Source organism: Sardina pilchardus, chromosome 7 (assembly GCF_963854185.1).
Source record: "Sardina pilchardus chromosome 7, fSarPil1.1, whole genome shotgun sequence".
In the NCBI taxonomy this organism is placed as follows: Eukaryota; Metazoa; Chordata; class Actinopteri; order Clupeiformes; family Clupeidae; genus Sardina; species Sardina pilchardus.
This window is the reverse complement of record NC_085000.1, coordinates 21193551-21218335: the sequence shown is the minus strand read 5'-3', so window position 1 is coordinate 21218335 and position 24785 is coordinate 21193551. Positions and strand designations below refer to the sequence as shown.

General features: G+C 43.6%; 3 protein-coding genes across 4 annotated transcripts; all 3 read right to left on the bottom strand.

The window, feature by feature from the left end:
- Nucleotides 1-204: 204 nt before the first annotated feature.
- LOC134087624 (protein lifeguard 2-like) lies at nucleotides 205-6000 on the bottom strand. The gene is made up of 12 exons (XM_062541231.1): nucleotides 5791-6000; nucleotides 4415-4499; nucleotides 3931-4031; nucleotides 3777-3841; nucleotides 3595-3648; nucleotides 3431-3481; nucleotides 3299-3338; nucleotides 3088-3125; nucleotides 2694-2781; nucleotides 2453-2548; nucleotides 2235-2288; nucleotides 205-1875 (listed from the first exon to the last, which is right to left on the bottom strand). Exons 1-12 carry the CDS (start codon nucleotides 5803-5805, stop codon nucleotides 1726-1728), a joined length of 837 nt encoding a protein of 278 aa, XP_062397215.1. The 5' UTR covers nucleotides 5806-6000; the 3' UTR covers nucleotides 205-1725.
- A 1438-nt stretch (nucleotides 6001-7438) lies between these two features.
- On the bottom strand, nucleotides 7439-9763 carry mfsd5 (major facilitator superfamily domain containing 5). 2 transcript variants are annotated; one of them, XM_062541228.1, is made up of 2 exons: nucleotides 9578-9763; nucleotides 7439-9155 (listed from the first exon to the last, which is right to left on the bottom strand). In XM_062541228.1, the coding sequence occupies exon 2, from the start codon at nucleotides 9041-9043 to the stop codon at nucleotides 7577-7579; it is 1467 nt and encodes a 488-aa protein (XP_062397212.1). In that variant the 5' UTR covers nucleotides 9044-9155; nucleotides 9578-9763; the 3' UTR covers nucleotides 7439-7576. The 2 variants fall into 2 exon arrangements, with proteins under 2 accessions (XP_062397212.1, XP_062397213.1); XM_062541229.1 differs by lacking the exon at nucleotides 9578-9763 and adding an exon at nucleotides 9442-9516.
- A 2441-nt stretch (nucleotides 9764-12204) lies between these two features.
- nr1d4a (nuclear receptor subfamily 1, group D, member 4a) lies at nucleotides 12205-24419 on the bottom strand. The gene is made up of 8 exons (XM_062541227.1): nucleotides 23783-24419; nucleotides 18625-18918; nucleotides 18413-18501; nucleotides 18054-18198; nucleotides 15045-15634; nucleotides 14750-14935; nucleotides 14418-14628; nucleotides 12205-14189 (listed from the first exon to the last, which is right to left on the bottom strand). Exons 1-8 carry the CDS (start codon nucleotides 23796-23798, stop codon nucleotides 13993-13995), a joined length of 1728 nt encoding a protein of 575 aa, XP_062397211.1. The 5' UTR covers nucleotides 23799-24419; the 3' UTR covers nucleotides 12205-13992.
- Between the last annotated feature and the right edge of the window lie 366 nt (nucleotides 24420-24785).

Sequence of the window (24785 nt, the reverse complement as noted above, 5' to 3'; positions counted from 1 at the left end):
TAGTTTTAGTTGATAGGTAAACGAGGGAAATCGCACTTACCAAATCTACACTGATGTGAGAAAATGTTTAAAGTTAGTTAGTTAATTAGTTAGTTTGTTTGTTTATGTATTTCATTATTTATTTTATCTATTCTACATCGGTGAACGTTTATGAAAAGTGTTCATATGTGTGTTAGCCTAAATATAACATCACACAGGCCTGGGTAGTCCATCTCATTATTTTATTTCAACCACTGTGAAAAATTAATGTAGGCCAACATTTACATTCACATCTTTAAATAAAAGCTAACAAAATAATTTTGTTTTCAATGACAAGAAACCAACTGTTAAATCAATCCGTAGCATAACCTACAGTCTACTTCTTGAATTTACCAGAAAAGTCTGTGCTGCGCCTATCCTAGCCTATCAAATAGGCTGTAACAAAGCTGCATATTTGAAACCTCACCAAACTTATTTTAAATGCCATCTAAAATAAATGCTTTGGCACATTTAAATTTGGGGCTCAGAAATTATACAGCATTTTTTTCAAATAGGCCTACAGTTTAAACCATATGCTAATTAACACATAGGCCTACTTTCTACATACATATTTAGCCAATAAGAAAAGCCTAGTCTTTTGCAAAAGTGGCCATGGCTTCAACCTGACAATATATACACATCTTTTGGTATAGCCGAGGTATTAAAAAACAAACAAACAAAAGAAAAACAGTATAGGCCTACTGTCAAATATTTCAATAAATCATTGATTTAATCTGATCAAACTGCCAAAGATCCTTTCTTAAATATGCAGAAAGGCTACACAGCAATAAAAATAGACCATTTTAACATTTTCCAGAGGAGCCAAAAGCATCCTCCATTTAGAGGCACTGTCCACATGCATTAGTCCCAACCATGCTCAGCTTTTACTTAATAATCAACTTCTGTAAACCTACATTAGTCTTGTTTTTTAACAGAGAATGTCCATAAAAGAAGTACTAGGCTACCAACACTTCATATCAGGGAAACAGGGTGTTGACAGTGAGGCAGTGAAGGCAACTGAGAACAACACAGTAACAGTTAAAGTGCAGTTTAGCAAATGTAGTTTGTTGATTAACCCAAAGCAGCCACATAGAGCCACATTAAACATCACACCCAATGATTCTCTTGACATCCACTCTAGTCTACATGCACTGGGAGCAAATGTTCTACAAAACACTGTGCAGATGTCAGGCCGGAGACTAAGCTACCATTTTACAATGTTGTATACTTCTGCAACTCTCTTTTTTGTAAGCTGTTGTATTGCACAGAGGTACCCATGAATTAATGCATGCATGTCATGAAATTAGAAGAATGACTGTTTTTCCAACACCATGATAAGTTCCACATGACATCAAGGTTAAAAGTGATTCCAAGAATGCTGTTGCACAAGATAATGGAATCTCTCTTTTCTAGATGAGAGTACACTTCAAGTATAGTGCCCCAAAAATGTGAGTCCACTGACAAGAGAGGCCATTATATTTAGGGTCCCCTTTAAAACCAATTAATGTAACCCCAGCTTCCCTACATGTGAATGACATGTCAGGTCTGGAGGGATGTCAGTACAAGAGCTAAACACACAAGACAGTGTACTAGACAGCCATATCATGCTGGAGAGAACAGGAACACTGTAACTTTGAGGGATAAGGGGGTGTGGACCACAGGAAAGTGCATTACAGGGTGTACAATTGGATGCCACAACAAGACATCTCAGTCCCGCTCTGTGCCAGTCCACTGTAGGAAGAAGGAGAAGATGTAGATGATATCCGTGTAGATGTTGAGGGTGGCAAAGATGTACTCCTCGGGACTTAGGGTGTAGCGTTTGTTGCCCATCAATAGCTGGGTGTCAAATGCAAGGAACTGGAGTAGAGAGAACAAGCAGTGAGGACATGTTTCAGACATAGCCTGCAGTAGAGCCAGCCCAGCAGTGGCACCCCAAGAACATTTTAACCGGGGTGGCCAGAGAACCATTGCCAATATTGGGGTGGCAAACACACACACACTCAATAATCCCCAAATCTGTCCTGCCTGAACATGAGAAAAAAAAGGGTTCTAGGAACGATATGCTCTAGGAACTTAAAAAAAAAACCTCTGGTGCGATAGGAACCTGTGCCATTATTAGTGGCCAGACTAGTTTTACGTTGAGGTGGTCGTGGCCACCGTTGGCCACCCCTTGGTGGTGCCCCTGCAGCCCATGAACAGAATGGAACTGGACTCACCATGGTAAACAGGAGTGCTCCTAAAACTGCATAGACAGCATGCAACCAGGGAACCTGAAGGGTGACAGAGTAGATTTAAAACATTTGTTTTAAATAATAATAATATATATATATCTTTATATATATGTTTTAATTTGATAATAATATAGATCAATATGTTAAACAAAAGCTTAAGTAATATCTTCAATTTGTCTTGTCTTTAGGCCTAAAGTCCTTACATAGCCCATGGGCAGGACGAAGGCCAGGACTAGTCCACCGATGAACATGGTCATGCTGAATACAAACAGCACACCTTGGCATGAAGTGATATCAAACTATAAGAAAGAATGAAGAGAACAACAAAATGAGTTCTTATTCATATTTGACCTTACAGAGCTTTAATAATCAGTAACTAAAGCAGAAAGTGTTAACTGCTGAACTGCTATACATTACATAACAAATTACAAAAACAAACCTCACCTTGGTTTGGAAACTGAGGACTGTTACAGAAAGGCACACAAGAGCTGTGATCCCAAGGCATAATACGACTGACTTGGTGTTGTAAAAACTTGGGGGCGAGAGAGAACATTCTATTTTATTAAATAATTACAATTTTTTTCATAGAATGCCCATGTTCTACATTAACAAAAATGAAATCAGTTAATGCTTGCTTCGGATGAAATGGAAAAGGAGGACAAGTATTATGACAGGCCTAAAGCAATGCATGTTTACCTGCATGTGAAAGCCATCATGAAAGCCACACTCAGAGTCTGAGTTGAGCAAGCATGCAAAATTGGCAGACAAGTGCAAAAAACAAACAAACAAACAAACAAAAACATCAAGTATGCACAAGCAAACAATCTAAACACTATACCTGGCCAACATTCCTGTCATATAGGAGAGAGACAGAGTCTGGAACAGGAGAGATTTGATTTTAATAGACAGAAGTAAACAAAGATTAGTCAGAAATGAGAGCATTTAATGTTTTCTGCCTTTGTGGAAAAATCTTCTGAGCTTTCTGTAAATCCGGTCAAATATTTTTAATTATACTTTCAACAGACTTGATATAAACCTTCTCTACTTACAAAGATTGTTAACATGATGAGATTCCAAGGAAATTGTCTCCTTAAAACAAAACAAAAGGAGAACGTGAGACATTGTGATGTTTGTGGTGAATCAGATATGGTCAAAGAAGCCTGCTGACTATTAAAACTTACCGGGGTCCAGAGCAGAGGGACAGGGTCAAATAGGTGACAAAGAACACCGCACTGTTAAGAGGGAACAATCAACATTTAAGGAACACCATAAGAACAATGTGGATGAGTAATTGATGATCTGATGACTCTATACTTTCATCTATTTGGATAGAAATGGTACTTACTAAGACACCCAGTAAAACCCAGGGTGGGCTTGAATGTACTCCCGCACTGGGTCACTGAAAAAGACCAAGCAACAACCTCATTACCTCATAACCTTATAACCTCTACATAACACATGCACACACTTCATCATCTTCTACATTTGAATATCTCTTGTTCTCCCTGTGATGTTCAATGCTCTTACCAGAAAGTGAACACAGACACAATGACTAGGGTAACCAAGAGCTGAATCATCAGTATAGCATACACCTAAAAAAAGACAGAAAAACATATTAATTAAACAATATAAGGACATAATGTGTCTAAAACCACTTATTATCCTTATTATGAGATGTGACCTTTCGAATGAACACCCTTCTGATGTTCTTGTCATCCCAGCTGAATTCTGTAAGCATCTCCCCATCGCCAGGATAAGCCCCACTATAGGAAGGACTGCCACCTAAAGATGAACAGCATGAAAGCAAATCTAACCAAGCAAGTCATGTCTAACCATTTCCAACGGACTTCAGTTGTTTCAATTAAAACTACGATAAGATTATAGAGAACTGGAATACCTTATTTCCCAACTATAGCCACAGCTTACACATTGATTTAGCAAAATTTCTTCAGCTTTGAGGTTAATACACAGGGGCAGTTAATGGTATTAATATGGTATACATTGTTTACTTGTGTTTACTTGATGTTTTTGCTTGTTTGTTTCTATTGTAACCATAACAAGTGTCATTCAGATTGTTAAGGCAGTTATCCCATTGCACTTTATAAACATTACCAAGAGACGAGTAATGAAACATGTCAGATCTTGTGTGGCGCAAGATGCCTTACCTGCAGTGGCCTCCTCATAAGTTGGAGGGGCTGGGGGCACAGTCTCTGCAGTAGAGCCATGGTTTGTTTTGTTTGCCACCGACAGCTGCAAGTATAGATGAGAAACCATCAATGATCAGAGACCTTGAGGAGTATAGTGATTTGACCCAAAATGACCCCAATCTCATATTTATGTCATCCTACTGATGCTGAGGCCGGCTCTGACCGGAGCCAACTGCCCAGAGCAGCAGCCGGTCCAGATGCAGCTCCCTGTGCAACTGGGCTATTACGCAACACCACTGCCTGACCATATGGCTATCTGGCTTTCATTACTCTCGCAATTACCATCTCAGGCTCATCTTCCTCACCATGCATGAAATGGAAAACTATCACAATGGACAGCACATAACAGATGACATTAATAGGCCTGGTATAGTCCTGCGTATGTGTCCTGTATCAAAATTTGGTCATAAAAGTGGCATCCAGTTGAGTCAATGACGTACTTTGAGTCAATGCCGTACTACCTTAAGTGCCGGGGTGTCAGACATTCCATGTGTGACATCCTCTGGTAACCTTCCTCATTGATAAATAATGTTCCCAGTGTGCACTGCACGTACTGTGGGTGAGGGATGACTTAATGTAACTGATCCAAAATCAGTAAATTAATAATTACTGTAAGAGTACGTGGCTGGCCCTTAATGCAAACAAATGACAAATTGTTACAAATGAGCTTATAGTCAAATGAGTCTTATTCATACAGTCCATGAAAAGAGTCTCTGCTTTCCTCAACCTCCATTTAAAAGGTCCACTCAACTAAGTTACATTTACTTCTGGAATGCTTTGAACACCAACAATACTGCCAATTATTGTTATTGTTGGCATATGGCTTTGTGAAAGCTTTGAGTATGAAAACTGTAATGGAAATAGCCATAACTATTTCAAAACACAGTGATGGATTAAATCTGTATGCACTGCACACCAAATCCAATACCAATTTGTCCTTAATTGAATACATATTTGCCCTTAATTGAATACATATTCTTGAATAATGACTCTTCATTTACAGTGAAACCAAATATACATGTAGAAGCTCATCACTAGTCGATTAGCTGTAAACAACCACATGGGCACAGCAATCTTGGATCAATCCAGCAGCTGTGAAAACAAAACATCACCTGAGTGTGCCTGTGGTCTGTTGGCTGATACGCACTCATTTGACTATAGAAAGTGCATTGACCTTCTGTTACCAGAAAACTATAGGCAGATGCATAAGTAAACCATGAACTATCACATAACACAGCCTGCTGAAAAACAGAGAAGATATTCCAGCCCTTCTGACAGGTCAGTATTCAAATATTGCATGTGTGACAGTACAGTATAGGTTCCAGTGTGCTTACCTTGCCCTGAGTCATGATGACTCTGTTGTGTGAGGCTCCTTCGCTTTATGAGTTCACGATATTGACACTGGCTCCCCTCACCACCTAGTTCACCTGCAGTTTCTTTGCTTCAGGTATTTATTTTGATGCCGTAGATAGTGTCCCTGTGTCTGGGCTAATGCAGTGGTTCCTTACTACGCAGCTCAGATGAAAACCCCTGTGATGCTCGCAGTCGACTAATCCTCACTCAGCACAGCCCTCGCTTTTTTGCCTTTCCCACACAGCGACCCCCTCCCTCACCCAAAACAGCACATTCTAGCAACATCCAGGTGAAGCAGACTCATTGAAATGGGCTTGGACTGTACCAAGTTGGCTGCCACAGAGGGGTATCTTTAATGTGCTACAGTCTGTGAATCAGTGACGCAACACTCAGTCGAGAGAGATCTAGAATTATTGTACTGCAGCAAGGCTAAGCAGAGGGATGCTCACAGAAGAGTTTGCATCAATCCTTTAATTATTATTATTATTATTATTATTATTATTATAATTGTTATTATTTAACAATCTCACAACTTCTTATTGACCTTGATCTCTGAAAATTATACTCATATTGAGTTAGTAAATGCTAATCTAAACAGCCAATGTTCTATTATGATCATAATTGTTTTTTTTTGCTATCAACTGTTTATTGAGTTTCATAAACAGGGGAAGGGGGGAAGGGGGGTGGCAAGACGGTTACATGAAAGCTAGATATTATGATTATAATGAACATTTTTGTTGCTATGTTTAGAATAGATTTTTCTGTGTTTCTATTTTGAGGGTTTATTATAAATACAAAAGTAAGTGAAAATATAGACTAGACAGTCAATAGAGCCATTTGTTTTCCCAAAATTAACATTTTGTCATAACATTTCTTGCATTCAAGAATCGTTTCCTTTTTTTGAGCGGGAGATGACTAAATGGGCATTGAATAAACAAAGTTGGACTAACCACAACTACTCAAGCAAGCAGTAAAGCCAATAACCAGATATACCGGTACACCAATTCTGTGTGGAAATATATTCATATTAATGATTTAATCTTAGCAAGAACATTTAAACTTCCATGACTTTCAAATTCCCCAACTTTCCCTATCTGGAATAGAATTTCCAAAATTCCATGATATTCCAGAAATAGCCTTGAAGAACTAGCCTGTTACAAATTGAGGTTCTTGATGCAATCAATTCTTGAAATGTCAAATTGACTAACACTTAATTCACCAGAGGCTTACAAATGCCATATTACTTTTGAGCCTTAAAAATGGAATGATAATGTATAAAAATGGCTGTAATTCCTAAACTGATAATGCAGCATTTTTGTTCAACCCCATTAGCTAAAGTTTTAAAGGTTCAGTCAGCAGTCTGCAAGAAGTTGCATTTGCTTATTTTTATCTTTAAAATCATTAGCAGACCCTTTTGTTAAAACGTACACTATATTTTAACCAAGGACTCAACAAAAGACACCAGAAAGGCTCACCCCTTCCATCAGTATTCCCAGAGAAACTGCACACTTTGTTGGCTCAGCATTTTTTTCATTGACATAACCTGTATATAAATGGAGATCCTATTTTCCAAAAAGATCAAGGCATAACACTTGAGCTTGTACAAACAAAGACAGCTTCTCTGTAAGATAACAAAAAAGAAAAATCTTTAATGTGTGTGTCACTGGCTAACAGAGGGTAACTCAGATGCAGAAATGTATTAAGTCAATATTCAGTCGAAATTCATTCATGGTCCTCATCATCTTTCCTCTCCCTCCCCGACAGTAATCAGATCTCTCCCTCTCCACGAGTACCCTCCAGGCGAAGGTTTGCATCGTTCCTCCCTAGAGTGAAGAGGCTCACCACGGCCAGCAGGGCAGCTAGCATCATGCCAGCGCAGCCCGCAAACATGTGCCGGGTACCCCCTCCTGCCTCTCCTCCTCCGGTGCCCGAAACCTCCCCGTGCAGTGCCAGGAGCCCCAGGCAAGCCAGAAGGTGCAGGGGCAGCCGGAACCAGGCCAGCACGCCAGCGCGCAGCTCCACGGGAATCACGCGGCCCTGGAGGAAGCTGACCGCCGGGAAGTAGAGGCCGCAGGCCAGCTCCAGCAGCAGGAAGGCCAGCAGGGACTCGTGGGGCCGCGGCTGCCCGGGGGCCGTGGAGAAGGTGAGCATGAAGAAGGAGAAGAAGGCCAGCAGCACGGCCAGGCACAGCAGGTGAGCGGGCTGCAGCCGGTAGCGGGTCGACGTCGCCAGCCGGAAGAGGATGGACCCCGCCAGGCCGGCCGCCATCAGACACGAGAAGACGATGCCCAGCGGCGGCCCGTGCGGGTCCAGCACGGGCGTCCACAGGAACACGAAGATGTAGAGCACGCTCTCGAAGAGCGCCTGGACGCCGCCCAGCAGCAGCACGCGCCGGTCCGACAGCAGGCAGCGCAGGCCCTCCAGGCAGCTGCGCCAGAAGCGTGCCCGCGCCGACGAGCGTCCGCCCGCAGAGGACAGTCCGGCGTGGGGGGCGCCGCCGAGCAGGGGCCCGTTCTTATCTCTGCCCTCAGCAGCGCCCTCCGATTTCTCCTCCTGGCCCCAGTCGGTCAGCACCACCCAGCCGCAGCCTGCCAGGGCTGGGATGGCCAGCAGGAAGGGCGCCACCGGACCCAGGTCCAGCCACTCCGCAAACAGGTTAGCCACCAGTCCAGCGCAGACAGCCAGGCCGTGGTTCCAGTTAGCCGCCTTGCCGAAGGTGGCCGGGATCCACTCCTTAGGGAAGTCATGAACGTCCACGTGCCGGTGGATGTACCATGACTCAAAGGAAGTGGTCAGCAGGGAGGTGGACAGGCCACCAAGGACGCGTCCGAGGATCAGCACAAAGTAGTCCCGTGACAGTTTGGTGAAGCAGCAGGCGGAGTACGCCAGGCAGAATATCAGACATGTGCGTCTACGGCCTAGCGCTTGTGGGAGCCAGCCGGCCACAGGGGCAAAAAGTACGCAGGAAGCAAGCCCACACACATACAATATGGCTATTTGAGACTCCAGGAAGCTGTAGTGGCGGTAGAGCTTGTACAGGTAGGGGCCCTGGAGCCAGTCTGCCCAGAGGGCCAGCAGGTAGCCCCGCAGGAAGAGAGACTGGAAGCGGCAGAATGCAGGGTTGGCGACGGTGGTTGTGGCTGCTTGTTGTGGTGACAGTCGACGAGAGGCAAGCTCTAGACCGATGCAGAGGCCGGCCAAAACCACAAGAGCCAGATAAGCAGTTACAAACATGCTGCCAGTCAGTGTCAGTCAAGCAAAGAAAAAGGGATTCCGCAGGTCGTCAGTCCTGTCTGTGTTAATCTTCTCATTGTCTCAATCTTGCTCGATGGGGCTCCATTGACAACTGTGGAAGGACAACAAAACACATCTTCTTCAGACACGTGATATGAAAGTAGGCGAATGTGAGCCACACAGAAATTACCTTATTAAAACTAAAGGCATTATCAGAGCCCGTCTACGGCCATTATTAGACATTCTCTGTTATTCAGTGAGCCAAGGTCCAAGTTATCTACATCAAGGCAGATAGTGTGTCTGAAAAACGATAACGATAACGTAACGTTAGTAGACGTAAGCCCATTAGCCAGCAGGTTTGCAAACGACTAACGTTATGGGCTCAGCTGATTACATACCACACCACCATGTAGCCTAGCTATATTCGGCCGTACACTACATCACACAGCAGCTACGTGGTCCTTGTGTTGTTGGCATGCATGCAGGTCACTCCCTATCCTGATAACCTTTTATTAGGTTAGGAAACTGCCTTACCAGATGATCAGTCGCGAGCAGCATTTTTGCAAAGAACTGTCAAGAAATTCTTGCTATTTAAACCCCATGTCAGGAACAAGTGGAACAAAACAAAAAAGACGATCAAGAGTTATCGACTAATACTTTGTGTATACTGTAGTGCATCCGGCAAGCTGACTTCCTGGAACGAGCTTTTGCGCAGCGTAATGACGAATGATTGGTCAAGAAGACGTGGACCACAGAGCCTACCAGTAGATACATATGGCTCTGGTTTTCCATTGCATTGTTTTGGGCTAAATTTTCTTTTGTGTTTTTCCTTATTAGTGTTTCCGTTCGTATATGTGCATGACGATAATGATCAGTGTAACGAAAATATCATTATTCAGGTCAAATTTATTTACGGCTATGTCTACATTTCACCACAGGGTGGCATCCTAACATCATTGGCTTGCTGCAGAGCTGGTTAGATCTGTCAACCAACCCTCAGGCCTGCAGTCTCATGCTTGGCTATATGTTGAAGCTTTAAATCTGGTGATGGGATTGTGAGGGAGAAGCGGTTTCTTTTTCTTTTATTAGACGTTTCTTATGCATTATGGTTTGTATATTATGGTATTTTAATTATTTTCAGCTATTGATTGAATTGACGTTGTTTATTATTGCTACTCTCCTTTATACAACATTTAAATTGTGTACAATTATTACATTTAGCTATGTTATTATTGTAATACCATAACCATAAGAAAAATGAGTTGACCGAGTGTAGTAACAGGTTGGCATTATTAACAAATTCTTGTCCCACTCCTAAATAGGCCTTTTAGATGTTAGGCCTGGAGGTGAATTGGTACCCTGGCTTTCTGAAGTAAACTGGAGCAAGTGAAGTTTGTCATTATGTTGTTGATATAATTTATATCTTAGCCATTTCCCAAGACTGCTTTTCTAGACCTTTGACCATCTGCAGGCCAATTCCCCCCTTTCAGAACCAAGATGCATTTTTGCTGACTTTTGATATGTTTATGGGGCAAATAGCTTTGGTGTCAAAATGAATTTGGGTGGGTATGTGACCTGGTTTCCACTGGCTATTTGACACCGGTTAGTAGAGCTGCACAGAATTCTGCAAAAAACGTAGTTTGACGACTGCAGATATCTTTTTTGAAGGGTTGCTGCTTTCAGAACATTTAGAAAATTATGCAAATCAATATAGAAAGCATACTCTTAGAAAGGGTTAAAAAAAATACCCTTTTGTCTGTCTTGTTCTATTGATTCCATTGGTGTACGCAGAATTGGTCATATGTTCTGCACCTTCAGGTCCTGTTGTATATTGTCTGTACACTTACCAGGATGTTTGTCATCAGGTTGTTTTCAGTACCCTCTCCTTAAGCTTTGGCTTCTTCATCAGTCTCCTGCCCAGCATTTCTCTCAATTTTATCAATTCTATTAAAGTTGTGTTTCTTTGATGCATCAGCTCAACGATTTGCCTTTTGGTTCAAATTATTTATGTGGCTGGACATTTTGTTAAACTGATTATGCTGTAGTTCAATGGCTGACATATACTGTAGCTGCAGGAAGAGGTTTTGATGTTTTATTGGACTAGATTATAGCTGAGCTGCGGGAGAATGTATGCTGGCATGGCAGCTCACTGGGCCTCTCCACTTAAAAGAGAAAGAGGAACCAGACTTAAAAGCAAACGTTTGCCTGGTCCTAAATCTTGGAGTGCTGCACTATATGGGCTGGACAACATATCATGAGAAGAATCCCAGCTAGAGAGAGGAAGCACTCAAGGATTCATCTGCCATTGACAACATCGAGGGCTGAGAACCAAAGGGGCGTAAGTGACATTTTGGTCAAAATTGAGTTATATATATCACCTGAAAGCTCTTGAGCTCTCTTAGCTGACAAAATTATAGAAGTAACATATTTCTAAATATATAATTATTGAACAAAAACCAAAGGTCTTTAAATTTGAACATGTAGAAGCAGTTAGATTTGTTTTGGCTCTCCTGTAAAGTTGGTGAAATGTCACTTACGCCCCTTTGGTTCTCAGCCCTCGACATACACTTCATACACTTCACAGTGTGTTTGTTATGTGTTTCTTAGTTGTTTCCCTTCGTTTTGAGACAGCTGATCTTTGCCTTTTCAATAATTCCGTTATGGTGTGTGTTGTCATAACGTATAATGTCCTGGTATCCTATATTCCATAATGTGAGTGGCCAGTCAGTCACACTGGGCTATTATAGGCTTTGCAGATAACCTCTTGTTTTTTTTCAGCATTTTACGTGTCCCCTACCTCTACCCAAGTTTAAACAGACCTGTATTCTAAAAATAAATGTGGACACTACGTGTCTGTTACTGTCCCATTTTTCTCCAAAATGGCCTTGGGATGGCGGTTGGTGACCTTCCAGCACGGCGTGCATGTGCATCCATCTCTTCCTGCCCTACACTACTATACTGCTTGTCCAACTGTGTAAAGACTGTTTGAGAGAAAGAGGTTGTATTGGCCTACAGGAACACTTTCCTAATATGTGTTGATAATGCCATGATAATGATGTTTACCACTAAGTGTGCATGCAAGGTCCTCTTCCGATGTGTCTTTTAACTTCCCATGCGCAACAGTATCATGTGAAAGAAGGAAGAAACAATGATGCCAAAGATAAGATAACATTTCATATTTATATGGTTTCTATGGAAGGACAACAATTTACAAAATGTACAATAGGATCAAATAACAATAATCAAAACAGCAAAAAAGCTGGTCTTCACTGATCAGGTTTGATTTGATCATTCTCTCTCCTCTCTTCAGTCCCTTGCCTTATCTCATATATTTCAGTATAATGGAGGAGGCAACGAAAGTGCTGGTGTTTCTGTGAGTTCTAAAGTTGGAGAACCTTGTCATCGGATGATGTGAAAGGTTTCCTTCACACAAGAAGAATCATTGCACATTCAATAGCCTATACCAGACAAAAGCTTGAGCACTCTGCTTGACAACATGTTTTCCATGGTGTTCTATGCTTTATACTATTCAGAAAAAATACATGAATTGCATAGTTCAGTGTTTGAAGTGTCAAAATGGTAAATGATCATAGTGATATGACAAAGTATTAGAACACTCTTCTATGTAAATTTTGTAGATATTCTCTGGGTTGGGAGAGTAACTTTTTGCCACTAACTGTGTGAAGATCAACAACCCATATTAAGACTTTCCTGTAAAAACCGAATGCAGTAAGGTTCTGCAGAAAGCGTACACATTCATGAGGGACTTTGCTTAAAGCAGATGTGCTCAAACTTTTGTACTTTTAACATGATTATTTCCTTATCCACAAACAATGCCTACTCCGAAAGGAACTGCTTTTCCACTGAAATCTTATGTAGCATCTCATATCTTTTGTTTAGATTTGAAGGTTGAAACACTTAAAAGTTAAAAGATATTTTCCCCACCGAAAATATTCTATAAAATTTAACATGCACAAGACAGATACAATGTTTGCTGGTTTGTTCTTTAAAGGGCCAGATGCATTACAGGAGTAATAAGGAGAAATCTCTTATGAGCTGAGACTTGAGTGAACACATGAAAAATGCTGCCATATTTAATTCCCAGCATAAAATGGCTCTAAAACACATTGTGTTTTGCACTTCATTAAATACTGTTGACATTGTGTGCTCTTCAGTGTATGTAAAAGTGTGCAATTTAACATTAGCACAACAGTGTTAATGTATGACACAGGAGAATGGTGTGATGTGATCATAGTGTATCTTATAATTTTTAAAGTCTCTTATGTACAAGGTTCCCTTTCTCTTAAAATATAAGCACAAAGACACACGCATCATGAATGGTCCCTATGTTTCATATAACTGTGCTCTTTTCCTACAGAAAGTGTTAGCGGGTGCATTAGATAGACATGTGGCATTACGAATAGGTTGGAAAGGATGATGACTGCATTCTTTTTTTTTGGTCTTTGAAAAGTCTCTTGGAGGGAGTATGGTACCCTCCAGATTGTCAGTAGAGGATTTGAGAAGACTTAATTTAAGGAGTGATAGCATGGAAATGTTCATCCCCCTTCCCAATGTTTTCAACATCAGCCGCTTAAAGAGGGCTTGAGGTGATTTGTTTGTTGGAGGGTACAATGGTGAGTCATAAGGGCAATGCCTTAAAGGATTAACGATATCTGAAGAAGCCTTGAAAAATACAGATGTCTCTCTATGTGCGATCTACACACATGTCTCCAACCAGCTGAGACAACAATGCAGTCACTGTTTTTTCCTGTCCTCCTTCTTTGTTGACATTGATCGATTTCTCCTTGTTTTCTCAGACATGTGCTTAGGGGAGCACAATCACTCTTGCCGAGTTCTCCCTCCACACCAAGGGGAAGTCCTGCCCCCTGGAGTAGTGCTATAAGATGCCCATATAGGCAGCTCGTCCTCAGCCCCTCTCTGAGTGGACTTCATGGGTCTATGCGGAAGGCCAGCAGCTTGTCGGAGTGCAGGTTGTTGAGGGTGCGCAGGTCGGGCAGGCGCAGCAGCAGCTTGGGGAAGACGGCGCTGTCGTCGGGGCGACGGCGGGTCACGAGGGTCCGCAGCGCGCGAATGAGACCCTCCTGAAGCTGCTCCAGAGAGCTGATATCCTGGATGCCGGAGCGGTCTGCCAAAAGGAACAGCAACGAAAAAGGTGTTATTCATAATGTACTGTGTACATGTATATAAGTGTAGATGTTTAGACTTCATAACGTCATAAGTCTTTATAAAGTGCATTTGAACCCCTTTGTCTACTACACCGCCTAAGCATTTTCTCATTTCAATGGTTTAATTCTAAGCAGAACTTGCTGACTGAAGCTCTCCGTTTTCTTCCCGCTGTTCTCTCATTTCTCACCTGCTGAGACCAGCACCACAGCCATGAAGAGAGCCATCTCGTCAGCCTCCAGACCCAGAGCGCCGAGCTTCTCGCTGAAGTCGAACATGGCGTCGAGAAGGGAGCCCATGCCGAGTGCCCGCACGGTGGTCAGAGGGTACGTCTTCCCATTCAGGAAGGTCACTGACCTGTCCTTTGGGTTGAACAGGGAGCAGAACCTCACCATGAGCACCTACAAGGGAGGAAAAAAAGAGTGTGAGGTGTGATCTGAAGGATGAACAATCTCCAATCCACATTGATAAGTAAAGGGGACAAATAGACATGAAGATCAAGATGTTGCGAGTGTGCCTCACCTGGAAGGTGCCTGACTTGAGCAGCATGACCTGGTCGTGCTGACAGAGGTCCTTGAAGCCGGGGATCCCCTTGGCGAATTCCACCACCTCCCGCACAGCCGGAGTGAAGCACTGTGAGAAGGACTCCCAGACCTCTTGACTAGAAGAGCCTGGAGCAGACACGGGGCAGGCGTTCAGGGGACAGGCCTGGGGGAAGGAAACAGGAGAAAGATTAGGAGATGGCACATGGTAGGGGGTCAGGGATAAAGCCAAAAGGCCATGAATACCAGGACAAGTACTCTTTTGAAATACTCACCAACACTTTAGAGCCTGTGGCTAACTTCCAGGGACACGTGTTCCCCTGGCCTTGGGACGGTGCCGAGGAGTGGTTATAGTGGTGAGGATTGGTTGCACCGGCTTGCTTGATTGGCTCGACATTGGACGGGCAGCGATTCTGATTGGATGGAGTTGGGTAGCTATAGCAACTGTTGTCCATGGAGGAGGAGAAGGGGCAGTTTTTATCGCTCGGAGCTACTGGACAGCGGGCAGCTGGCGCGTACCCTACTGACGCGGTGGAATGGAATACGGGAGCCGAGTTGGCATGGCCCTGATGGTGGTTGGCGTCCTGAGGTGCTGGGTTGTTCTGGAAGTAGGCCGGGGCGCTGTTGGTGCTCCCCAGCTCCACGCGCTTGTTCAACCGGTCCTGAGTGCTCACAAAGATGTCCTGGTAGGCACGGGAGATGGCCCCGATGGCCTCTTTGCTCTCCACGGGGCTGGGTGGCGCCTCTCGCACCACGGAGGGCTCCATGTCCATGGAGGCGGACTCGTTCAGGCTGTTCATGTAGCTCTGCATCTCGTCCAGCAGCCTCTGTTTCTCTCTCTTTGGGATTCGTCCGAAACGCACCGCTGTGTATAGAAACAATTACCACGTTTAGACATCTTGATTTCATCTCAAGTTTTAGATATACTGTATCTCAAATACAAAGTCAAATAAATACATTGTGCTATTTCAGTGTTATTACTGATCCATAGAGTATCATATAATGTGTCGTACTCCCATCTCTTATGAACTGAAGGCCCTGAGGAGATGATATTTAACAGGAAGCACAATCACTGAGCACATAAGGATGCTTATTATCAGGTCCATTGCATGCACGTCTGTGTTCTTAACTGGATTGTGCAAGTCTGGTGGTGGACACCATTACCAAAACAACCCCCCCCCCCCCCCCACCCCTACCCCCCTTAAGAATCTATCTGTCAGCTGGCCTGGATAAAAATAGCAACCCTCTCTCTTCCATATGCTTCATCCCCTACTATCCAATGGCCTTCCTCCTCCTCTCTCTCCTCCTACTGCACCATCTCCCGTCTGGTAAGTAGGGCAGTGGGTCAGCTCTGAACGCTGGGATGGGGAATTTAAGAGTAATGGGCCTTTCAGAAGCACGGGCCGAGAGCAGCGGGTCAGGCAGCCAAGGGTGAAGCGCCAAGTTGGACAGTGAAGCAGGCAAATGGGACATCGACAGAACGAGAGAGGCACAGTGAGATGACAAGTGTTGGAGTAGACAGGTGCCCGTGTAGGGTGACTCCGGTGTGTGTGTGTGTGTGTGTGTGTGTGTGTGTGTGTGTGTGTAGTCAGAGATAGAAATGCTGAATTTTGCAAGTGGGAGTATTTTTACATTATTTATTTATACTTTGTGGATGCCTCTGTCTAAAATTACTTGCATTTTTTCAGGCAACATATATTGTAATTACTTCTAACAATAATCAATCATAATTTTAATTATTATTAATAATCATAACAATAATGTTAACATTGATAATGGATCATTAGTATTGCTACTATCACCATTTTTGCTACTGCTAAAAAAGAATAACTTATTAGTACACTATGCTAACCGTGGGAATAAAGACACTAACACGCTCCTGATACAGAGTGCAGATGTGGTTGGTGGTTAGTGATAAACACTTGACTTGACTTGATGTCAAGGGTTTTCCCCTTCAAATGGTTGCACCATTCAGATTGACCCTGTCCCACAGTATACACAGTATACAGTCAACTGTAACAACAGAGGGTCAGGCTCTATTGTGGCCATAGCTGGCAGGGTTACCGTTTTGGGGGCATCAGCGGAAACAAGCGGAAGTTACTCCTCGACTTCACTAGAATGCTGCCCATGGAAGTGAAACTGTGCCATCATGTCAACTGTCACTCACATCTGCATCAAAAAAACTCAAATCTCAAACTCAAATCAGGGCGTCTGCTTTCTTGTGGGCTGCCGGCAGTTGCATACGGGCTTCCTGTTTTTGCAATGCGTGTAATAGAAAAAGGGGTTTCTAGGCCGCGGCTTCTTGACATTATTTTCTCTGTTTCAGATTGGTGAAATAAATGTATGCCTCTTTTATCTGCAGATCTTGTTTGCCCCTCCTCGTCCACCAAATGCACATTCACTGCCATCACTGTATCTGCATCAATGCCATGTGAAGTGTCTCGCCCACTTCTGTTTCCACCGGCACGGCAATTTAACTCAGACAAAATGTGATGCACAGCTGATGCAGGGTGAAGTGCAAGCCATACTGACAAGAACAGGACCAAACCACACAAAGTAGGTCACGATGTGCAAAGTATACTGGTGTCATTTGGTTTTGTTTTTTTTGCTGCTTTTTTTGGGTCATCTCATTTTTTTGCTACATTCATTAGCAAAAGGGGATAATTTATTGCATTTTTTTTGTGGCATCACAATTGAGAAGATAATGCACGACGGGGGCTCTGTCTCACACGCGAGGCAAGGAAACTAGGTGGATGTTTTTAATATTTCTGCATCTCTTGCTTAATTGTTGCCATTAATTGCTTGAGATGCTATAAGGGCATTTGGGGTAATCAAGCTGCTAGATGCTCCAGTTTCCCAAAATAATTCCTGTGTTTGCTGCAGTTCTCCAGAAGACAGATAGCTTTAGGGACTGCCCACCTCCTACCCTCATATATCAGTGTCTCAGAAAAGGCACGATGGAAAGAGAGCTTGGGGATCAGGGAGAGAGGGAGGACAAAACAGCTGATACAAGGTGGGAGAGGCAGAGGGAGAGAGAAAGAGAGCAAAGAGAAGAAGAGACTGCAGAGGGCAAAAGAAAGACAAGTGATGTGCCCAAATTAGCCAAAAGAACTTGCTAAACTGTGTTAACAACTGAGCAGGCTACTGAAAGTGGGTTTGAGAGGAAAAGTAGAGGAAGCCATCTGAATGCTGCACCCCTCCCCTTCTGAAAGTAAACTAACTGGCGGCTGGTGCTGATTACTATAGCAGGGTCCTATTAACATCCTCCCATCCATGACTCTCACCATCTCGAGACATGCCCACGCCAAGGCATTTCTTGAAGCGGCAGTGCTGACACCGGTTACGGTTCATGCGCATGATCAGGCACTTCTCGTTCTTCACACACATCTTGTAGTTGATGTTCTGCTGGATGCTGCGACGGAAGAAACCCTGCAGAGAGAAAGAGACAGAGAGAGAGAGAGAGAGAGAGAGAGAGAGAGAGAGAGTGCGTGAGATGAGAAACATTGGCACAGCCATCATAAGATCTGATGACAGATAGTGAAAGATAACGAGATGCATGAGACCACAAATGAGACAGAAAACGGAGTGGCTCTTGTAGTCTCTGTAACAGTGCCACTCCATTCTGTCTGCCTGTCTTTCTTACCTTGCAGCCCTCGCAAGCGTGCACGCCGTAGTGGAACCCTGAGGCGATGTCACCACACACTTTACAGAGCAGCACCATTCCTCCGGTCTCTGCACACAAACCCAGAAAAAAATACACCATTAGAGAACACCGCCATTTTGTTACAACTTTAGGTAAAAACATGAGATCAGGACCATGACAGAGATAGAGAGGAGACAATATGAGGCACTTACTTGTGAAAGTCCCAGTGAAGGTGCATGGCCTCTTGCCAGCAATTGGGTGGGAGTAGGTGTTCTGAGCAGGAGAGTTGTTGTAGGTCTCTGGGAACTGGAAGACCAGCTTGGGAGAGAGCGGGGCGGCCCCATTCAGCCCCCGCTGCTTCAAGGCCCCAATCTCGGTGAAGGTGACCTCGTCTGGGGATGAGGGCTGGGAGTGGGACGAGGGAGACTGGGTCTGGTACCCACTGGAGGGACTGCCCGGGCTGGGGCTGGAGCTGCCAGAGGAGCCGGCATAAAGAATCACACTCCCTGAAGGCACAAAAAGGAGAACACTATTAAATCACCATCTCCAAAATGCATAATCAATAGCAAAAACCTACAAAGACTGAATTCACAAAAGTAAAGACCACTTCCAAGGTGGCGAAGACTTCAGTATGGACTGTCATTGCCTTAAGCATCACAGAAGTATGGAAGTTGTGTTTTATGTCCAACTTAACAAGGATTTAATAATTTGTGTCTCCTGACTTTCACCAATTCCTTGGAACAGCTACAGTCTTGAAATAGGCCTACTCTTCCAATAGAAATATGTACTTAATTTTCTTCCTGGGAGATCTTAAAATCTATTGTGTTAAAGTACTAATAGACTATGTAAAGAGGTAGACAAAACATAGTTGGCACTGGTGGGTCATTGAGGTCTTAAGAAGTTTTATGTGATGTAATTTTGCACAACCTCTGACCGGCAGGAGAGCAAATGCTTTCAGCTTCATTGCCTCATGCTCGTTGAGGCGAAACGACTCGCAATCGCTAAAAATAATGATGGAAGCACAGCAACAGAGCGCGCGTGTGCTCACGCCAACCAACTGCGTTTCGCATTCTTTTTTTTTTTTCTTTTTTTTTGGTGAAAAGCCGGGTTTCGGTATTCACATGTTCGTGTAAAACAATCAGCAGCTTGTTAAAGTCGCGAGCAGGGTTTTTTTTTTTTTTTTGAGTAGGCTACGCCGACGCCGCATCTTCTTGTTCGTATTGCTGCTCTGCTCATGCGTTGTGATGGGCTGAGACATGGCCTCACGTGTCTGCGAGGTCTGCTGCCTCCCTCGCTCCAATAATAGCTCAGCTCCCATGGCATACTGCCCAGCGCCAGCGAACAACATGACACCTGACCGCTGCTTCACATGTACTCCTGACACGGTTTCCGCCTTACGAAAATCCGCAGTCTCGTGTTGTATACATCTACAACAATCACAAGTCAGAGTTGTGATTACTGCCATAATACTAGCGGCACGCCCAAGGATGCGGTGTTATTGAATACAGTTACAATATTCAGCCTTTATACTGCCAGAGAGTAGAGTCACGTTTTGGGGGAATGTGCTTCACTACTTTGACATTTGGAACAAACACTGGCAAATTGGATAAATCCCTGCCAGGAAAAAGTTCAGATCCAAGAGAGCCAGATGACAACTTTCCTCCTATCCCACATAAATAATTGTCCTATTTAATATAGGGCCTATCACACTTTCATACTAATTGCCCATAATTGTTTTTAAAACAGTTAGCTTATATTAATTCAGAGCCCTTTAGGCCAAATACAAATAACAATGTTACAATATGAAAACAATTTCGTCATTGTAGGAGTAATATTTTGATTACAAGTCACATGCTCTTGTAGGCCATAATAATGGGAAAATTAGTGCATTCTGTGAAGTCCATTATTTATATGGCATACAGCATTGCTTTTATTTGAAACAGCATATTTTACAACATCCCAGTGACTCTTCTACCCCCCTCCTCTCCAGGCTTTCCTCGTGCTGCACATGGCATTTGTGTAGCTGAAGTGTTTGTCTAATCCTTCAGCCAGCACGTGTGGGCCGGGCGGATTTATTATTGACACACTGAAGAGCTCAACTTTACAACAGGGGCATATCTGAGTCTGATACTAACTAGCCTGCCTTGCCAAAACCTATGACCTCGACTAAGTACTCAACCACACTCACTGCCTCGTGCACCTGCGGAAGTCCATGTGAGATACTTTCAAGAGATTCTACTACGACAATAACAATGCTGAAAAAAAGAGTGACCATGGAACTGTGGTCAATGAATGATAGTAGAGAGGAAGCCAAGCCCTGTTTACAAACACTATTTATATTTTGTGGTTAATATTGGACTTGCCTCGAGGTAATTTATCTATAAATTAATAACATTTAACGGGGCCTTCAGCTCTCCATAAATAACTTCTGCAAAAGCATGGGGATTTTTGACTACAAGTTGGATGTGTTCAGGTGGTATGGAAATAGTGACCATCTGACTAGAGAAGACATGCTTGAGTGAATGCCTTGTGCAACCTATAGGCTAACAGGCTGTCTATGCCCATGCCAGTGCCCAGTTGCACTGGAGCCAGTGAAAACAACTAGTGTTAAATGAGGAATCAGCGCATCTCAGCAGCTTAGCCTACCCATGCAGCCTGTAATCTGCCACAGAGTAGGCAGGCAGAGGAACGTGAGCACTGCACGGGTGCAGTAATCCCCCCCCCCCCCCCCCCCACCCCGCTCCACTAGCCTGCTCTCTCCCTACTGCATGCTTCCCAAGCCTCACCCAGACTTAACCCATGTCTCAAGGTTGCTGCTTTCTGCCCAGTCACATCACAGTGCAAAATATTTAGGGAGGACTGATAGCAACCTGTGAGTGTCTGGAGCACACAGTTTGTCCATTCATATCAGGAACTGCTGCCCCAGTCAGACTTGGCACAATGAGCGGAAATGAGTGTGAACACAAAACAAACAGAGCAATAAAATACAAGAGTAAACAAAGAGCGCAGTAAGAATAATGACATAATTATATACAATTATCCCCAAATATCACTTTAACTTTCAAATCTGGATAATGTCTAAAGCACCAGCTCTGTGTTCTCCCATGTTTGTTCAGGTCACTAAAACCAAATTATATGCAGTGCCATAGCCTACTGTCCAGAGCTTGATTAATTAATAAAACCATCCATTCATTAAGTTGATCATATATTCCACTGCCATCACATTTCATTCAGACATGATGACCACTATATGTCTGAGAAAAGATGGCTGTTGGAGAATACAACGTCTGTACATTCTTATATATATGCATATAATACGCAGGCTACTGGATAGACTTTAAGCGAATGTTGCTGAATGTAGTCTGTTCCGGCTAGATGGGGCGAACGTGATCATCTGCTTTCAAATCAAAACAAACTGCATGAGCCGGGGAAACGTGATCTGGAGCTACTTTTATTGCATGAAATCGCTGACCCACTGACCAACCTCCTCCGTTCACATCACCGCGGGCGGCATGAAACACAAGTGTGCGTGAAAGAACCGATGGGGGGAGGGCCTGGCTATCACGCGCCGCACGCGGCAGAGCAAGTGCATGCACGTGAGGGCGAATCTGCGTCTGTGGGAAGATATTACTCTGCGATCTCACCAGCATCCGTGGTCCTTAGGCATACCCCAGAAAAGCCGCTGCTCAGTTGTTAAGCAGGGCAATTAAACAGTGCAGGATGTTAGATATAGCTAGAGATAAATGGGGTTGGGATTGAAGGTAGCCTACCCCATTGCTACCCTCATTAGGCATTTCCCCAAAACCCCTTAGGCTATAATGTATAATTGTATAACGTATAATCGTGTGTAAAGAGAATATTTTGTATATATGGGATATTCTCCATATTCTGCATGTTCTCCACAGAAAATATATGTGTCATTTAACCTAGGCCTATATGCAGTAATAAACTGGTAATTATAAATGGATGAAAAGGTTAAAAGTGCCATCATTCTGCCACCAGTTGGTTACATCGTTATTGTAGGTCACAGCTGTCTTTTACCCTTTAGAAAAACATTATCTAAAGTATAAAATATTTAATCTATGATAGTCTTCTCAAATATCTTACACCACAAATAAGGTCTGCCCCAGACAGCGCAAGATTTTGTCACTCAATAATGTGTATCTGTTGTCTATGCTCTGAACGCAGTGGAATCACTGTAGAGAACGCACTGGAATCACATGTCCGGTTCAGGTTTTTGGTCAGCTCAACTGAGTGTAAAGAATGCGCCCAGTTCAACATGGGACAATATTCCCATCACCTGCGGAGGAACGTGACTGCAGCTCTTGTAAATGAGTCACTAGTCAATTAACCCAGGAGCGCACTAGGTGCCCAACGCGTCAGCAGCCTTGGATCGCCTCCCATGGGAAACACTATCGCGTAGCCTAAGCAGCTTAATGTGCTTGCCGACATGAACAGCTTGCCTGAAGTAAGCTACATTAACCTACATGGCTGTCGTGACTTTCTCAGACTCCCAGGGAAAGAGAAAGTTAATATTAGGCTAACAGGCTCAAATTAAGTTTCCAATGGCTGAAAGTTAACGCCCCAACACCTTCACCAATCGTACTGGCTGGAATGGCCGATTGAAATGCAGTAGGCTATTCAAACTAAATCTAATGCTACATCTAATCAAAGATCCTCTGCTTTAACCCTCTCTGATCTAATACACATCGACTGTTTTAAACAGGCTCTATAACCTTAGAACTAGCAAGTGTAGAGTCAATGCTTGTAGCCTGTGAGACTGCTCTAGTCTATGCAACACGTGAGTTTGTTTTCATGAAGAGACAGGAAGTGGATAGCTCATCCAAGCGTGCCGTCTATGGTGCTCTATACGCGTCCGTACGGGAGCAGTAGCCTAGCCTACCTACCATTCAGCCTGGAATCAAGGAGGATTTGACAGCTCGTGATTGCTCATGATTCATATGGGCTGCACCATGTGATGTGATGCGTCAACATGATTGATATCTAGCCCATATAAATTACTTGGACATTGTCACTAGGTCAAGACAAACCGAAATTGTCCTGAGTTCTGAAATGCTGATTTTGTACATGCCATTCTTCAGTTTTGTTGTGAATTCAGCAGTCTGATTTGTAAGCTACTGATACAGACCACATACAGTACCTTATGCCAGCCCATTTAGCAATAATGAAATAGATAAATACCAAAACAATCTCCACTGCAGACAAATTGTCAAAGATGCGCTCATGCTCAGCATGACAAGATATAGAATGACTAATAATCAGTAACAACAACAATGACAACAACAGAAATGTAAGGCTTTGATGGACAGTGACTTCAACAACAACACTATTAATAGCAATTCAACTTACCAGGACTGTTATCCATCTTGTGCTTCGGAAAGTTCTTTGTAGGATTGCTGATTTCAAACGAGCTGTCTATTTGTCGCAAAAGGCATGCAATGACGTTTACTTGAATCAGCTGAGAATGTCATTAAATAGATGTGCATGAAACGCCTTCCTAAAAAAAGTCCGAGACAGCTTTCTGCACAGGGCATGAGTTGGGCGCCAGTCACGTCAGTGATAGCAGAAACAGACTTCCAAGTCGTGTCTCAGGTGAATCCACCTGTGCCGCGTCTGCCGTTTGTCAACTATAAAATTCTGGAAGATTCAGATTGAGGTGATGTAGCCTAGTACATATGAAGTGCGTTGGCATCCAAGGTCCTCGGAGGCTGAACTGAGCAAAAACACCCACTGACACACACTCTGACCACTATTAGGAAGTGACTGACTTGAATACCCCTTCAACTTCTGTTATCTCTGTGACAGCCGGTTAACGCATTCACTTTAGGTATCCCTTGAACTCCTCTGCTTGTCTCCCTCCCTCATTCTCCCTCCGTGCATTCTCATTGGCCGGTGTCTAATGCCACGGTGAGCTGGACGCGCTTATTCGACCGTGGGACGTGTGCAGTAAAGCCCTACTGCATGTGCACGCTGCATGTGCCAGGGAGAGCGCTGCCCTACTGACACACATTTTATGCAAAACACGACGTGTGATAAGGAGGGGGGAGGCGGGGGGGGCTGGCGAAGCACATGTATCATGGGCGGAGCTCACCGTGACTGTCTCATACAACCGCTGAGTTTTAAAAGCTCAAGTGCTGTCTGCCGAGGTATAAACATGTGTGCCAGTCATATCCCACCTTATCTCTGTGCCGCATGCACCTGTAAACGTCTTAAAATAGCAGAAGGAGACATATGTAGGCCTAAGGAAATTTAGTGGACTGTGTGTTATTACCAGTAGTATCATTGCTATAAGCTACGAAAACCATACATATTTTGAAATGATTGGCCTACTGTAGGTGGATGATTAAATTCT

Excerpts from the sequence above, each read along its gene's own strand:
- LOC134087624 (XM_062541231.1), bottom strand. Across the intron at positions 3,482-3,594 it reads GGGTTTTACTGGGTGTCTTA|TGCGGTGTTCTTTGTCACCT; the intron begins GTAAGTACCATT and ends CCCTCTTAACAG. Across the intron at positions 1,876-2,234 it reads GAGCACTCCTGTTTACCATG|TTCCTTGCATTTGACACCCA; the intron begins GTGAGTCCAGTT and ends TCTCTACTCCAG.
- mfsd5 (XM_062541228.1), bottom strand. The coding sequence starts at position 9,043 with ATGTTTGTAACTGCTTATCTGGCTCTTGTGGTTTTGGCCGGCCTCTGC.
- nr1d4a (XM_062541227.1), bottom strand. Across the intron at positions 18,199-18,412 it reads ACGCTTGCGAGGGCTGCAAG|GGTTTCTTCCGTCGCAGCAT; the intron begins GTAAGAAAGACA and ends TTCTCTCTGCAG. Across the intron at positions 15,635-18,053 it reads CGTGGGCATGTCTCGAGATG|CGGTGCGTTTCGGACGAATC; the intron begins GTGAGAGTCATG and ends TTCTATACACAG.